This window comes from Aulostomus chinensis, chromosome 22 (genome assembly GCF_037954235.1).
Source record: "Aulostomus chinensis isolate RoL2024-O1b breed Wild chromosome 22, RoL_Achi_v1.0, whole genome shotgun sequence".
Lineage (NCBI taxonomy): Eukaryota > Metazoa > Chordata > Actinopteri > Syngnathiformes > Aulostomidae > Aulostomus > Aulostomus chinensis.
In genome coordinates, this window is record NC_141341.1 from 6891688 (window position 1) to 6909261 (window position 17574).

A 17574-nucleotide genomic window follows, 5' to 3' on the forward strand; every position below is an offset into this window, starting at 1 on the left:
TCGGGGCTGTATTTAAGAGAGGCGTGTCAGGGGACTAAAATAATGAGTATGCTTTTCAAGACACACAACTGACCTGCTGTCAAGCTAATCACATGACACGCCCAGACTTTAATTTCAAAATAAAACGTTGTGCGCGTCTAAACACAGCCCCCCCCCCCCCCCCCCCGTTATGACCATTTAACATCTGAGTATCTCAACGAGCTTATTCCAAGGTTGTGTGCAAAATCTGATAGGCAATCAGCAGAATTCCAAACGGAAAAACAGAAATGTTCAATTCAACTCCTCAGTGTTGGTAGTGGGGATTAGGAGGTCAGAGACTCCATTTAAAACTGCTTTTGGTCAACAAATAATACACTGATCTCCGTATGGAGCTCTTGCAACAGATTCAAATCAAATTTTCTTCTACCGATTTTTCCCCTTTTTAATTATCTTTTAAAATAATTGCTTCCCCAGTCTTATTTATTCAGTAATTTTTATTTCTGTTGCTTGAGTATATGTCTCGTTTCTGTTATGTGGTTTACTCGGTGGATGAGCAATTCGTGATCTATTCACATTAAACTGGTCAGTCTGTTTTGCGTGTGTCTGCATGCACAAGTCAACTACTGCCATTTTAAATAGCCAGTGTTATAAAACAACTTTGACTTGTTCCTAATAAATAAACTATTCTTCATTTTAATCTCTTTTCATATAGAGTATTTATGTCTAAAGCAAAGATTGCATGGGGAGGAAAAAAAAGGTTAAAATGAATTTTTGGGCATCTAAATCTACCTGTGCTGCCTCTTGCTCTGCTGCCTGTGACAAAAACAAACGGATCCAGCAAGCTCCTGCCAGTCGTATTAAGTTCATTTGTTAATTCTGTAGTCTAGGGCTCGTTCAGGGTAGTGCTGAGCCAGAAGTGTTATATTATTGTATGTATTATTTTTGTCTTTTTTTGTCTTTTTTTTTTTTAGCTCAAATCAAGGGTTTTTTTTTTGGAATGCTGATTATATGGCTGGATTAATGTGATGTGATTCATACTGGATGATGCATTTTGGGGGGGGGGGGGGGCTGGTTTGCATGTTATTAGCTGTCAGTCTAAATTAGCTTCAAACTTAACATGTGTGGCTGAGAGTTTTTGCAATCCGGTGTGACAAAAATGTAATGGGGGGGACATCTTTGTGAGCACAAGTAAGTATTTGTTAGCTCTCAAAATGCAACTTTTTTTTTTTTTTTTTAGTGAAGAATCGCTTTAAGGACACAGAGTTGTTGCGCAGCTACATTTTCAGATTATGATCCCAAAGTACTTTAACAAAAACTGCTGACTCCTGGTCATCATGTTGCGTTAATTTGTTCAATATGAAGGGGGAGGTTAACGCTTTTATTCTGAAGGCCAATCCTGCGCATTTGCTTTTTTCTTGTCACTTCCTGCCGGCTTGACTGCTCATAACGGACCACCAGGCGCACCGGCAGCCCCCTCTCTGCTGACTCAGTGCCTTACCAGCAGTCCCTTCACCCCGAGAAGCAGCATCCAGGCTCCAGCGCTCTCTCCTCCGCTCAACTCGCCCCGGCACCACTTCAGAGATGGCCAAGACCGCAGTCGGTGAGTTAGGACCAAAATTTTGGTTCTTTTTGGATGAAGTGAGACGGCAGAGGCTTCGCAGGTTTAAGGATGCTGGGAGACAGTGGCGACACCCATGGCACAAAAGGATGCTGAGGGTTGATTAGAGGGAGCGGCCAAACTCCCCTGCATGCCTGTTTTAGAGATTAATTTGCAAAACTGCGGCAAAAAAATGTTCTTTTATCCATATTTGCTCAACAATGTCTCATCCTGAAACCAACATTTGCTATCAGTGGGAGCAGTGATTCATTTTGCCACAATGATGTTTTTTTATTCAGTTTAAAGCCAATGATTTAGAGAGGATTGATACATCAGCACACGCAAGGTGATAGCTTGTCTTTTGGGGGTCAATATTATATCATCGATACCCGCTGCTGCCGCACCTGCCCTGATCGCCTGAGTCACAGCCGCGCAGCATAATGCAGCGCCAGCGACCCCACCCAACATCTCCGGTCCCCGCAAAGCGAGCGCACCACCAGCCGCTCTCTCTCCCGGCTGGTGAGATATTTCAACGTGACAAATCTGCAGATAAAAACTGGGCCATCATCATCATCATCATCATCATCATCATCATCATCCAATGTAACTGCAGTGTAAAACCTGTTGAGCCAATTTTGTGGATGACAGCTAAAGGCATGAATGAGGGATGGAAGGAGAGAGAGAGAGAGAGAGAGAGGAAGGATGAGGGAGCATCCTTTTCAAGAATAGCTTTGCGGTGGAGGGAAGGCTTTATGCCTGGACAACAAGATGAATGTTTAGGGTTGCTATGTTGCCACAATAATCTGATGTTATCTGGTTGAAATTAATGTTGGCTAAATATAATAGAGGGGCATGCAGGGGCAGAGGGCAGGTACTAGGCCTTGTGTTTGTTTTTGGATGGTTGGAACGCCTCGTTTCAGGCCTATAATGTGACCTACAAGCTTTATCAAAATGAATCCTATAACTATAAATAACGCTAACAAATATGTGTGCTTAAAAGGCTCATGCATCAAAGAGCAGGCTACAATGTGCAGTCTATAGTCTGTTTGCTTTCTGGTTGGCGAGGCGCTTGATGGATGGCGGGGCATCCAGACAGACAGCAGTAAGTGTCCTGGTGTCTGCGTCGAGGGACACCGGCAACTAAACCCTGACTGGTATATTTAGGCCCCTTTCCTCCTCCCCTTCCTCCTCCTCCCCCTCCTCCCTCTATGATTTGAGCTGTGGACAGGCCCACTGGGATGGGCAGGGTGCAGGAGGCAGCCGTCCACCCGTCGTCAGTGCCAGTCATCACTGGCCAGGTCCACTTGGGTTTTTTCTTATTGTTATTATTTGAAGAGATGGAATCTACGAATGAGTGGCATGTTGTCAGTCTCAGCAAATATTGGTGCTTTGCTACAGTGGCAGTGGTCTGAAGGCCGATGTCTATATCAGCCCAGTTTTGCTCGAGTCTCTTCTTTGCTGAAGAAACAACAATGAATAAATGTTTTATGGGATCACATGTGTTTGTCAGTATGTAGGAAATGTGAATACCATCTAAACCTGTTTTTAAGCAGATGATATCTTTTGGTAAACATCACCTAAATAAAAACAAGCATCAGCTTTAAAATACCATCATATCAGATATCTACAGAAAAATCCCAAATCATCCCTTTGCAAGTATTTGTCAGTAGAAATCAATGACTGACTATGAAACCGTGTAAATTCTGTAAATGTGTTTACGTGTGGGATTTTTGTCATATGTTTTGGGAATTCTCGAAGAAATTGAGATATCCCTCTACTATCTAGCCAACCAGTGCACACCCACGTGCATTAAGGCCTCCGAGCACGTTCGCTGATCTTATCATGCTCACTGGTTTATATCCAGTTAGGTGTGGTCATTCAGCTGGTGCCCTGAAATCAGCGCCGCTGTACACAAAAGAATCCTGGACAACACTACATAGACTATCTAAATACAGCTGAGTCTCGTCCGACGCCATCGTCATGTGCACAAAGCCTGACTAAGAAGGCATCTATCACCGAGTCCAATCGATCAATGCAGCACACGCCCATTACTGGTTCAGATGACTGTTGCTCTTCAGGGCTGAGCGGAAGAGGTGACATCAGTGTGTAGTGCTGGTATGCCATATGCTCATGAGCTCCTCAGCACTCGGGAACAGATGCAGGGATTCTGCATCTTTGTACGGAAGGACTGACAATCACCAGAATTTCCTGACATATTCGCCCTATTAGCTTAACCCTGCTGCTTTGATTACACTGACATTGAACGGACGCAGGGCGTGGTTTTGGAGCAGTTTGTCACCAGACCTGCATAGAATGACAAGACCTGCCCCTGGTCGTCTGGGTGCCATAAATGTTTCTTTAATAGCCAATCTTGCACTTGTAATACCTTAATAATTTTTGATATTGTTGCTCAGTGGCCTGGCTATGAAGCACCTGTACATGCTGAACTCTTTGCACCGTGAGGTTATAGCACTCAGGGGGGAAGTAAAACGTTGATGCAGCCTCAATAGCTCATGGTCTTGTATGTTTCAGATGTGATATTTTTGTGAGTCCTTACTGCAAAATTCTATTCTTTGTTTAAATTCCTGCAATGGCTTTCAAGAAGATAATGGAAGAAATGTACCAAAAAGAGGTGTGGTGGTTTGTGCTAATGCAGCTCCCAGGTGGAAATAGAGTGTGTGGGTGAAAACTAGAGAAGGAGAGGAGACAGAGAATGCCTCAGCAACAGATGAAGGAGGAGGCTGGGGGATGCAGAAGGTGCTGGGGGAGAGGAATGCTTGCGGGGGAGGAGGCACAATAGATATTGATGATCTGTGCTCTTTGGCTGATGGATTGAAAGAGGACGTGGTTTGCTGGCTGTGGTTGGGACAAGAGGCATGTGAGAGGAAACACCCTGCAGAGGTGGCTGCAGGCTGGTGTCATTACACCTGCCTCACAGGATTTTGATTGAGAGCCGCCACGACAAATTAATTAATCGATCTGTTGTCTGAAATGTAATTAATCGGCAACTATTTTATAAAACAAATTTTGTTTCGGTCTTTTTTTTCTCAAGTAAAAAGGTCAAACATTTGCTGCTTCCAGACTCTTATATTTAGGGAATTGATTTCTCTCTCTTTTTTTTTTTGTCATTTGTGGCAGAAAATGAAGACTTGCAGGGATTTGGACTGTTTGATGGACGAAATGAGCATCACTTTGTGCTCTTGAAATCCAGATGAGCATTTCTAATTGGGGAGAACAATCTTCAGTTTAATCAATTATTTAAACGATCATTAATTGCAGCACTCATCTTATTGCTTTCATCTAGCACTTCTGGAGACTTCTGCACCCATGCTGATGTTTGGACACTTTCTTTAATTCCTTCATCATTTTTTTATTATCTTTATGTGTCTGATCTGCTGGGAATGAGCCCATTGCAGTGAGTGGTTATCAAAGGAAAATAGCTGTTTTTTCTCAGGAGAAATGATAAGGTAATTCAATATTTTTGCACTGTAGAGAGTCTCATATTTTTTTTATTAGGAATATAAACGAAATCTCCCTATACCTCTAAGCTATAGGGTGATTTCAATCGGCAGAGAGGGTTTGTGATATAACAAAGAAATTAGATTTACTATGATACAGTTATGGTACAAAATAAATAAATAAAAAACTCAGAGAAAGAATCTAAAATGGCTCCACACAGAACTTGACAACCAACAAACTAGAATCTCCGTTGATTTGCTCCACAAGCACTCAAATTACCCGCTCCACTGAATTGCTACTTATTTGTTCCTCAGCTGTCAAGCACGGTTGCATGTGGGAGAAAATCAGTGGTGGGGTCTTGACATACACGTGACTTAATGAATCTGTGACAATCCTCAAAAAGCTCCCCCCTCCCATCTCCTCAGCAGCAATGGCACAGTCCGCTAATTACAAATTTAAGAGCCATCCACCTGAGGTGGATCCGTTAGAATGGCCTGAGGGCAGTTGACGGGGGCTGTGAGCCCATTGGGAGACCACCCCTTCTCTGGTTTTTAATCCTCCTATCAGATATGCTGGCATGATGGTGCTGCCCTCAACCCACCAGCAGCCTTCTTCCTCCATCCTCCACCCTCTGTATTTTCTTCACCATCAGGCTTTTCATCTCTTACTCATTTCTGTTTCTCCAGCGAATTCCACCTTTATCTCCAACTCAAACCCTTCGCTCTTTTTATCCAGATTTTCTCTCCTCTCTCACCCCCTAACCACACTCTCACCCTCTCCTACTTCCTCCTCAGGGAAGGGGGTTAACAAGGCCATCAGAGAATAGTGAGAGCTACATCTGAGAGTTGATCACATTACTGAGGCGTCTGCCAGTCTGCAGGGCAGAAAGCGAGACACAGAGAGGAGGAGAAGATGAGCAGAGTGAGCAGGGAATAGGAGTAAGGAAGAGGATTCGGATTAATCATACTCCCACTATAAAGCTATTTCAAAGTAAATCTCATCTCTGGCTTTGCTACTGTAGCCTGCTGTAAATCATGAATCAACGTGGCACACTTGAGGCCTGCGGGCCCGATGCTCTGGCTGATGGATTACGCCATGCGCTGACAGTCGTTATGCAAATCTCTGTTACCTTGACAGAACAGTGCAGCCAACAGCAGAATGTCTGCAACCTGCTGTGTATTGCAGATATTTTTTTTTTTAACTGTTCTCCCTGCAGGGACTGATGATGAACTCCTGGCACACACATTCTAAAGTAAAAGGTGCCAAAAAAAATCAAGGTCAGAGAAGGTTGGTTGTTTTTTTTCTTTTGAGCACTTTGTTCCTCCCTATTGAGCAGGGAGGTCGCTAAATGCTACCAGATTGATTTGATGCCAGATTTGCTTCAATGTCATTAACTTTTTGGACTGTAAATGGACCGGGGGTTAGACAGTCATACTGCTGTGCTATGCTGATAAGCTAAAGACTTGGCCACTGGCCTTGACCCGTACGTGATGGATGATGAAGATAAGAAACAGCATCAAGATTATTCCAACACACAACCCTAATGCTACTCTAAATACCTGAAAACAAATTACCTCCTTGGCAGAGCTCATTAGCAGTTGGAGAACCTGCAGATTCAGGCCCGCAGGCTTAGGACCCTAGTTTTTTTTTGTTTGTTTTTGTTTTTGTTTTTTGTGAGCTCTTCATTTAACTGGAGGACCCTCCAGCAGATTCAGGATGTCCTGCTTGGGTTTAGGTAAGAAGACCAGGAATGCTTAAAGTAAGGGTTAGTAATCAGGATTAAGGAAGTACCATTTAAGGATCCTCGACTTGGGGTCTCAAACCTGTGGGTCCTTGAAATTGCTGGTCCTCTGGTTCTGCAGACTCAGGCCACTTAAGGAAGAACCCAATACATTCTGGAGCAAATAAGTCAAAGAACTGCCTGGTGGCAACAGGAACTGACACAGTGGGGTTTTTTTGTTTTTTTTTACACTATGATGGACTACCACTAGAGGGTCATCCATGTCCATCTCAAAGTTTGTCAGAAACCCCTTCAGAAATTAGCGATGAGTAAGTGTGAAGATGTTTTCATTAAATGGCATTACCATGGCAACGCACCAATTTTGCCATACAAGAAGAAACTGCAGTAACTGGACACTACATGGTCAGATCTTTCCCAAAATTCATACATTTGATGAGAGTTCCAGCTTGAGGACATTTATAAGCTACAATTAAGTTGAAGTTTACATTAAAGTGACATTAATGTAACGTCTGTGTACTCATATGCAACATGATGTAACATAGTATAAGAAGTTTTTGTTTTTTTTCTAGAGCAGCCTAGTGGATGCAGATTGCTGCACCTGTTGGGTGTGCAGTGCGTGTGTTAGCCTGCTCCTTTGAGCAAAAACCAAATATACATCCAAATACACACTTGGGGGGTATGTGAGGGCCCACTCATTGCTCCTAGCAGCTTCAATCAGCGCCATATTGCCAGGGGGCCAAAAGTGCGTCTTGTCAGAGGTACAAGCTCTGCAGAATTTTTTTTTTTCAGTAGCCACTGAACATTTGAGAGGGGTAAAGGATGTTGGACTTGCTGCATTAATAAATAATGGAACAGAATGAAATGCATAGATAATGATGTGGGACGAATCCTGTGGGAACAGCAGCATCTTGGGGAAATTAGGCCACATCCATCCAGCTCCCCTCACAGCTCAGTGAAAACAATAGCCACTAAATGTCTACAAAACCCAGGGCAGCTCAGCTCCACCAGACATCCTTTGATGAGGTTTTCCTTTTTGAGGGTTGATGAATATTTATTCTTCGAGTCATTTTTGTCTTTACATCAAAGACCTCCTGAGGAGGTAAAAGTGGGTCAATGATGTTTCGTCTATGTGCATGTGTATCAGCGCTGATCTCAGTTTCCATACGCCTCTAACGCACAATCATGTTTCCATTTATCTCCACAGCTTACAAAGAGAAGATGAAGGAGATTTCAGTTCTCTCACTCATCTGCTCTTGTCTGTACCCGGAGACCCACAAAAACATCATGGGTGACTTTGAGGGTAATCAGAGAAAAATTCTGCTTTTTATCACGCATGTTTGAATGAAGACATTGTGAACTAACCCGGGAGTTTTCTTTGTCTTTCTTTCTTTGTCTTTCTTTCTTTCTTTCTTTCTTTCTTTCTTTCTTTCTTTCTTTCTTTCTTTCTTTCTCATTAATGCACACACATGCAGACATGGACATCAAGCCCATCAACAAGCGGGCCTCAGGCCAGGCATTTGAGGTCATTCTGAAGCCGCCCTCCCCTGTGTCTGATGTTGCTCACTGTGTCACCAGCCCTCCAAAGAGGGACATTTCCCTGGATGACATCCAGAAGAAACTGGAGGCAGCTGAGGACCGGAGGAGAGTAAGGATGTTTCTCATCATTTTCATTGCTGCCAGCTGCTACATATCACTTTGCCTGAGTAAACGTCAAACTTAAGTCAGGATCACTGGTGGTCAGTAATGAAGTAGATGTACTGGAGTACTCTGCTGAAGTACATGTATTACACATGTACTTTACTTCACTATTCATCTATTGGAAACACGACTGTTGCTCCACTACATTTTCAAGGCAAATATACTTTTGACTACATTTCTATGAAGGTTGTTGTTGTCGTCACTTTTGAGCTTCAAAATTTCAATTCTGTTTAACTTTTAATGTGATTTGCACCAAGCTGTGTTCCTCACAGAAGAAAAAAATCCATCTGATACTCAATTTGTTCAATGTTGTCATACAGTAGACTTTTTCATAAAGCTAAACAGTGTAAAATCAATACAGAAAAGTGTTCATTAGAAATTAAATGGACTGCTGTGCTTTCAAAAGCAAGAACTTTAAAGTAAAAATCAGTCTGAGCAACTTTGGCTTGGAGTAATATTTGACCATGATACTTAGACTCAAGTATGTGTTTGTGTACTTTAATCAACACTCGTCAGGATGAAGGATTTCAGACCAGCAAAAATTTGATGAAACCAGCACTTTATGTCATGTTTGATGACAAAAAATTCAATAGCGCTGTAAGGCTGTAATAAATATTAGACCTCCATTGATTTAATGTCACATTTCTGCTTGTTTAGTCAGCGGCGAGATGCACTGACTGCTTTGCTTCGATGCATTTGCTGCAAACCTGCCATGGAAAATCTAATCAGACTTTGGCTAATTCCTGCAACTCATTGATTCATTTATCAATACAGCCAGTCAAGCACCTGGCGAATCCAGTAAGCCACTAATAAGTCAATCGGCAGATCAATAACACAGAACACAAGTAGACATCTGGTGTTCACTTGTTTAAAGGCGTAGCATTAATTGAGAGGCCAAGCATTCAGAGTATTAGAAATGATGCCAATAAAAGTTGAATTCAGCAAGAAGAAAGTTTCTCTTGTATATAGGCATATTTAAATGTTTATGTTTAAAGAAAAAAAAGTAAATCTCTGCTTCGGCATTTATCGCTGACTCACTCACCCTCCGCGTCCTTCTCCCGTCCCCTTGTTCTCCCCCAGTCCCAGGAGGCGCAGGTACTCCGGGCTCTGGCTGAGAAGCGGGAGCACGAACGTGACGTGCTGATGAAGGCCATGGAGGAGAACAGCAATTTTAGCCGCATGGCCGAGGAGAAGCTCCAGATGAAGATGGAGCAGATCGAGGAGAACCGGATGGCCTACCTGGCTGCCATCATGGAGCGCCTGCAGGAGCGGGTGAGGAGGGGGGATCTAAACAGACAGCTCGGAAAGTTGTTTTTACACTGAATTTTCTCATTAAACGAATGAGTGATATCTGTAATTAAAAAAGAAGTTTATGTGCTGGTTCAAGGGTGATATCATTTTGCCAGGCATTTGCATTCTGGTGAGAAAAGAAATGTGGGAATATGCCTTGAAATATGCCACTGGTGTTAGCTTCTCACACATAAACTCCATCCATGATTCTTAAACTACACCTTAGTAAAGACTAAGAAGGTCATGTTTTTTGTGGGCTGTGTTTGTTTGTCTGTCAGCTTGATTACATAAAAACTGTGAGGCCCATTTCCACCCAACTTTGAGGAGGGGTTTAGTTTGTGCCGATGAAGAACACATTTAATTCTGAGCGAATTTTGTGCCATCTGGTGGCAACAGGAAATCATTTGGGTTTTTTTTCCACACTTTGGTGTACAACCCGTGTTCGTGGGTTGACCAGATTCCCCTTAAATCAGGTCAGACACTCCTGAAGAACTTGTTGATGAGTTACTGTAAAACCTGTGAGTTTCGTGAAGCGGTGTTACTGTGGCGAGACGGAAAATTTATGTAGAGTCTGGATTCGGGAGGTCAGATCTTTTCTAAACTCTTCACATCAGACGAGCTTGATGGAATGCATCTACATGCTGAAGCTAAGTCATAGTGCCACCTAGTGGTTACAGGAAGTAAGTCCAATGTAGCAAATATTAGTGATGTCGTCCTGTGACGTTTGACCACACACTATAGTAATTGTGTGTTCTCTAGTGTCACCTAGTGGATGCAGCATGTCATAGTTGCATCACAGCGTGCACAGTGGAGTGCTCCGTCATGCAAAATCCAATCATCAGGTTTCAACACCCCTGTGGTCCTCTTGTCGCTGCTTACAGCCTTAATGAAGACCCCAGAATGAGACTTGGCGGAGACCTCAGAGGTGTTTCGAGTTGCTTTATGATTATACCTGAATGTACAAGTGGCTCCTGTTGAGGAAAAGTGATTCGTGAATGAGAAATAATCCTGAAATGAAAGCGGAGAGGAGAAAATGTTTAAGATTAAACACTTTCACTTGAGGATGTTAAAAAATAAATAGTATAGAATAGCAGGGGTTTGGTAAAGATAAAGGTGTTCAGATGTAGTCTGTCTATGTAGTCTATGTAGATGTGGCTGGATGGGTTTAGAATAGAGAAGACCTGAGGTGAATAATTTTGCTTTGTTTCAACTGAGAAAAGAAAAAAAATCCAGTGGAGAAGTGACAGTGGGTATTGCTTTTTGTAAATACTTTTTTTTCTGTTATATACAGTTCGGAGAGGCAAGTCACCTCTGGAAGGACTGTGAAATAAAAAGTGCACTGAGCTTGAAACAAATGTCAGGAAAAGTCCCATCAGAAATAGATGTGTGTGTTTACTGTGTGTGTGTGTGTGTGTGTGTGTGTGTGTGTGTGTGTGTGTGTGTGTTTGTCCTTCATAGGAGAGGCGTGCTCAGGAGGTGCGCCGGAACAAAGAGTTGAGAGAAGAGGTGACGGCGTGAGAAGCCCCAACAGGTTTGACGTCCCACTTCCAACCCCCCGCCCACCACCACCACGACCCCGACCCTGAGGAACACATCCGTCTCTCAACTTATCCCACATGTCCCCACCTCTCCACCCCCTCGCCATACACCCCCCCCATACTGCTATGAAACTACCACGGCGTGAAACACCACCCCAAGACAGCGGGAGGTTTAAATGGGGTTGGGGGTGGATTAAAAAAATAAATAAAGCAAAAATCATGGTGATTTAAATCAACAGAAAAATTAATGTCTCCCACCCACTCTTCCCCAAAAGAATGTTTTTGCTCTGTTTCAATTGAGAAAAGAAAAACAAATCAAATTGATATGCGACAGTGGGTATTGGTTTTTGTAAATACTTCTTTTTTTTGTTATATACAGTACAATACAAGCAGCAAAAGTATTGATTGCAGTGTGCCATTTTTATATATAAGTTTCCTCTCCCTGCATATATATGGATGTAGTATGTTATATTACTTTGTTTATTTCAGCCTGAGCATCATTTGTTAGAGGTTTCTCTTGTGTGGTAACAGCCGTAGGTGTTTGTTGTGAGTTTGCCAGCTAGCTGATGTTTGCTGTGACTGTTTGCGTCCTTGCGAGGCCCGCATCCTGGCTCCATTCCCTCTTCCCTTCAATTGCGCACTTACACATTTGACCCCGCCGCTCTGGACACAAAATTGGATCTGTGTCTGGTTGGAGTGATTTTCCATCCAGTTTATGCCAGTGTTCCAATTCGCCAGGGACATGTGCAGGAAAGTTGGCAGAAGGAAAGGGGACAGTCTGCTTTTCTGTGGGGAATGCAAGCCGTTGCACATCCACTCCTGTGAGGTGGCTGTACAGCAGGAGAACACTGCAGCATTTAATGAGCCCATCCTCATCCTCCTTCCCTGTCTGCAACCTCTTCATCTCCCCTATGTCATAGATCCTGTACAATCACCTGCTCTCCACCTGGACAGGCATTTAGCCAATCATAGCACAGAGCTCACAAGATGCTTGCTAAATTCTGGCCATCTGGCACTGGAAAGCTTGCATACCCTCGTTGACCAATGGCTTCCAGTCACATTTGTGTTACTGTAGTACACCAGTGAGGTTAAAGTGCATCCTGAGAGCACTGCAGATACAGGCGTGGAGCTGAGATCCCACTTTTTACTGTGAATCTATGAGAAAATAGCCTTCTTTCTGCATTTCATAGAGGCTAGAATGCCAAACATCCTCACGTCACTCCAGGTTTCCACTGAAAGTCTGACCCAGGAAAGATATTTAAGCCATAACAGGCGTCACTGCAACAGTCATGAACACAGTATTGCCATCTGTAAAGGCACATATGAGTGTTTTAAAGTAACAAATAGTTTGTAACCGGGGTGTTGAAGCCTGAGGTTGAACCCTGTCGGTCACACACGGACGGTAGACCCGTAGATGTAGGTGGTGAATGTGTGTGTGTGTGTGTGTGTGTGTGTGTGTGTGTGTGTGTGTGTGTGTGTTGTGTGTGTGTGTGTGTGTGTGTGTGTGTGTGTGTGAGAGTGAGTGGGTAGATACTGTAAGTTTGTGCCATGTGATAATGATCGGGTGATGTGTAACAGCTGTCAGAAGTACATCACGGACGGTGACGATCCCACCTGCCTCTCTCTTTCTCTCCTCTATCCATTTGTGTGTTTCTTCCTCTCCACATATATCGTTGTGAGCAAGCAGTGGTTAATAAAGATTCGGGGTTCAGTGAATAAATCCGCCTTTGAGTCTGATTTACTTTAAAAAAAAAATCACATTTTATATGTATAAATAAATTGAGACTACAAGGATCATTTATTGTTTTTTTTATTGTGCCTGAATTTTTATTTATTATATTCTGGTGCAGTTTAAGGTAACACAGCTACTGTTAGACGTGTAGTAGTGCTTCTAACTTAAATGTTTCTAACGTAAGAAATAAGAAACAGGAGTTTGTGATGCTTCATTAGTCTTGTCCAGTTTGTCTCAAATTGGGGCACTTTGGAGTACTACAAGGTACTCTAAAGTACTGCAGGCATGTTAAAATCTTCTATACAGGAGAAACATTCTAGTTTTTTTTTAATAATAATTACTAAATATATATTCTCAGTAAATAATGCTGGGAATCGATTTGCAATAGTTTTATGGCACCAACAGAATTGCTAGTGGAAAGATGCCATGTTATTCAGTACCAATCACCTGAGGTACAAACCACCAGGGTGCGATTTACCTTTTATGTAGTAAAACTGCTGTGTGCAGAAAAACGTCTAAGTGCTGAAACATAAAACCAAAGAGTAGAAACAGACAAATTAAGCTGAACCGCATTTTGGTTTCCATGTTATGAAACTGTTTTTGAGTGTGTGATGTTGCCAAAGAGTTGAAAATTAGATTTGTAACGTAATACGTAATGTAATTTTCAAATGATACCCAGTCCTGGCTATAATATTTGCAATAAAACTTCAATTTAAGTTCAATAAACCACATTTTATACCTAATATTTCTGTTTTCAATACAATGATTAAATGCCATAAGCTGCCTCCTAGTTTTGTATAAGATGATGACAAAAACTTGTTTGCAATGAATTTACAGATCGGTTTTAGGTAAACATCTGAACAAGAAGCATAAGGATGTTGTTTAATAGGTTATATCAGACACAGATGGTCCAGTACTGCATTTATCTTTAAATAAAGTATACATTTTTTTTCCAGCCTAACTGTTTTGCATCAGTCATGAGGGACCACTGTAGAAAACAAGTTGAAGAGGTTCTCTTCTATAGTGATGAAGTACCACTTTTGACCAGCCGGGGGAGACAATGTATAAATTGTCTTCACTAAAAGTCGAGTTGACCTTGTGTTTTGGCCCGAGTTTGACATCACTGGCTGGCCGAGCGTCGCTGACAGCAGAGGAGAAGGTTAAGAGGAATGAAGCGAGGGATCAAAGGAGGTCCATGTAAAGGGTGGAAAGACAGAGGAACACTTCGGCGAGAGCGTGTACTTGTTTCAGAGGAAGAGGCTGGAGGTGAAGGCATGGCCAATAGCAGACACTCTCCCTCTCTCCCCTTTAATCCGCCTGTTCCCCTCTCCCTCCATCCCTGACTCTATTCTCCATCCCTCCTTCTTTACTCTCCTCCAATTCTCCTTCATTCCTCTTCCACTAGTTCCCACGGAGCGCATGGGGCCAGCCAGGCTGCTATTGTCCAGGATATCCCCTCCTTGTTAATCGTTTCCTGTGCACACACAGAGGGCTGCTGAGAGAACAAGCGGCCTCATCTGATAGCAGGCGTCGCCGTGTAACGCTACTATGCATACACACAAACAACCGCAGGCAACAACAAGCAAATCCACACTCCTCAACAGGCATGCAAATCCACACTCACTCACATTAACACATGCAAATGAAGCCACAGGTGATTTGTAAGAACTCTTTTATTACAGGGAAGTTTATTACCACCAGCAACAACTTTGAAAACCTGAGGAACCTGAGTTGTTGGTTTGTATCAAACCCTAAAAATACACAGTGAGGTTCATCAGGTGGAGAGGATGTTTGAAGGAGAATTGTCTCACTGCAGCTGAGTGATTTAAATTAGTGTGTTGAACAAAAATAACTTGAAGAACAGGGTGATAAAAAGCACCCATGCATGGGAAAGCTGGTAAAAACATGATTGTGAGAACAAAATGTACTGTAGAGAAACAATGTGGCACCATATGAGCATCAGAGCTCATGAGTAAATCATGCTGAGTTCAACCAAGCTGGTAGCTAACTTCTGTTCCCAGTATTTAGTCAAACAAGCACCTGGTTTCGGTTATTCCACCCCATAAAATGCTGTAAAAAGGGGGTGACTCTCACCCACCTCAAGCCCTCCTTTCACACCGCCTCTCTCTGTAACCAGGGCACCAACACTGGGTGTTTCAGGGGAAACAAAGGGTTGGGGTGGGCGAAGGGGGGAACTTGACAGGCCACTGCTTGACCATCTGGAAAAGCCATTCCTGATAGGCTGGGTGAAACTTCTAAAGCGGTGGGCAGGAACAGAGATCAATCAACACAATAAATCACTCTTGTTGCTTCACAGCCGCCGTCTTCCTTCTCATGGTTTCAATCTTCTATACAACACAATACATGAGCAACAGAATAAAAATCCTATAGCTAGGTATGTCCAACAGCTTAGAAAAAATAGCACTTTAAAGCAAGAATAATAAAAAGTCTTGTCCTTGAAAGTCCAGCTCAGCCAGGCAGTGAGTCTATATATCTATTTATAAGTAGATTGTGTTGTTTTCACTTCAGTCAAAAAGCTCCTATTTCCATACCCCAGGGTCTGTAGGGTTTGCCCACGTTGGACGCTGGCGCCGGGGGGCTGATGGTAGCGGCAGGGGAGATGATGGGGAAAGCGCTGAAGGGGAAAGGGAATGCCGAGAGGGAAGACAGGAGAGGAGGGGAGAGCTTGGACGCTGACGAGGAGACCAGTGCTGGGTGCAGGACGGTGGTGGGAGCTGCAGAAGTAGGGGGGACGCGGATGGGGCCTTGATCTGAGTGAGGGGTGGCGCTGCCGCTACGCCTACCTGGGACGTGAGTCTCTGTCGTGGATGAGGAAGAGGAGGATGAAGAGGAAGTGGATGATAGCGGAGTTTGTGGGCTGCTGGTGGCACTGCGGGGTAAAGGAGCCATGGATGCTGCCTGCTGCTGCTGCAGGAGGAGGGGGTGGGTGAGGTGGGCGGGTGGGGAGCCAAACGCAGAGCCCCAGGCCAGGTGATTCAGACCAGTGTGGGCCTCCCTCTGACTGGCGTAGTTGTTGAGGTGGGAAACCAGACGAATCCTCAGAGGGTCCGTGTTGTCCAAGCCTTCAATGATACTCAGATAGCGGGCCGTCTCTGCCAGACACTCCCTGAAACCCAAACCACGGTAGTCCATTGCCAGGGCGTGAGCGTCAAAGTAACCTTGGGGGGTTAAAGACAACACGTTAATACAATTTGAAAACAAACAAACAGCCAAACAGGTTTTTCCAGAATTAAAGGAGCATGAATCAAAGTCCTCCTGGCTCTGGGAGGGACCAGTTCCACTGAGTACTTTTATTTTAATCATCCAGTCATCCATTAGATTTTTTTCTTCTTCAAGAAGTTCAAAGGAACTGGTTGCTTAATGCAGGTGAAGCATGTGTGAATGAATCCCTGACACACCTTTGCCTCCAGCAGCATGAAGCATCTTCAGGTGGTCGACTGTCATCTGCAAAATCTCTGCTTTCTCCAGTTTGGCTGAACCCTTCAGGATGGAGGAGAGAAGTATAAACAATCCAGAGGAGGATGCAGTTTTTCTGACTTCCTTTCTTTAAAGTTCCAAGTCCTGCTGCTCACCTGTTTCTCATAGGCGCTTGGAACCAGCCTGCGCAGCTCACTCAGGCTGTTGTTGATTCTGTCGCGACGCCGTTTCTCAATAATCTGACGGTCATATTAATAGATTATTTATAATCCCAAAAATGTGAAATTCACTGCACGAATACAAAAATAAATACTTACTCCTCGACGCCTCTTCCTCGCCTGCACCTGAGTGGAAGTTGTGGGAGACATGGAGCCCAGAGGAGAGCGGATGTTCCTTCAGAACAGACGCAACAAGTTCCAGTTAAGTTTCAACTTCGCTTTGCATCATTTTTTATTTTCTTTTTTGGGAGGAACAAGGGAAATATATGTCTAAATTTACCCATTCTCATCAGCGCTCTCCTTCTCCACCTCAATGGTCTCGTCCAGCTCGCTGTCCGAGGAGCTAAAGTCGTGATTCCTTTTCATTTCGATTGGTTCTCGATAGTCCCTCAGTGAGATCGTCCCGTCGCGTCTGCCCTGGTTTGCCCGGAGCGTCTCCGTTTGAAGCGTTCAGCTTTCCCACGGTGTCATTTCAACACTGCTGCCGGCCAACGAGGGCGGAGCTTCAAGCCAGACAGCCAATCAGAGAGCGGCAGCGGATTTGAGTGACAGCGCCGTTGGCCCGAGTACATTTAACCCTGCTCCTGATACTTTGACGTGTCTGAGAGAAGCCAAGAAAATGAAGAGGTCCCACTCTGTAGGCGTTTGTGGAAAATTTAAATTCAAAATGCAATGTCACAGCTCTTATTCACCCGGAAGTGAATATGGCACAACTACTCCTCCCCAATATAACTCAACATATTGGCAACTTTCAAGATCTTTGTGTAGGTTACTGAGTACTTTGAAAAGTAGTTTCATGTATGGGGGGTAAAAACAGCAGCACTTTAAAAAAGCCAGAAAAGAAAGAAACTGCTGGATGAGATATTCACCCAGTTTCATGGGCT

General features: G+C 43.6%; 2 protein-coding genes across 2 annotated transcripts; one reads left to right on the forward strand and one right to left on the reverse strand.

Moving 5' to 3' along the window:
• The first annotated feature begins 1409 nt into the window (after window positions 1–1409).
• Window positions 1410–13022, forward strand: stmn2b (stathmin 2b). Its single transcript, XM_086193107.1, has 5 exons — window positions 1410–1579; window positions 7981–8076; window positions 8249–8421; window positions 9555–9746; window positions 11223–13022. Exons 1-5 carry the CDS (start codon window positions 1561–1563, stop codon window positions 11280–11282), a joined length of 540 nt encoding a protein of 179 aa, XP_086049233.1. The 5' UTR covers window positions 1410–1560; the 3' UTR covers window positions 11283–13022.
• Window positions 13023–14671: 1649 nt separating this feature from the next.
• Window positions 14672–17144, reverse strand: hey1 (hes-related family bHLH transcription factor with YRPW motif 1). The gene is made up of 5 exons (XM_086193106.1): window positions 16971–17144; window positions 16790–16865; window positions 16628–16711; window positions 16454–16535; window positions 14672–16213 (listed from the first exon to the last, which is right to left on the reverse strand). Exons 1-5 carry the CDS (start codon window positions 17054–17056, stop codon window positions 15564–15566), a joined length of 978 nt encoding a protein of 325 aa, XP_086049232.1. The 5' UTR covers window positions 17057–17144; the 3' UTR covers window positions 14672–15563.
• Window positions 17145–17574: the final 430 nt, after the last annotated feature.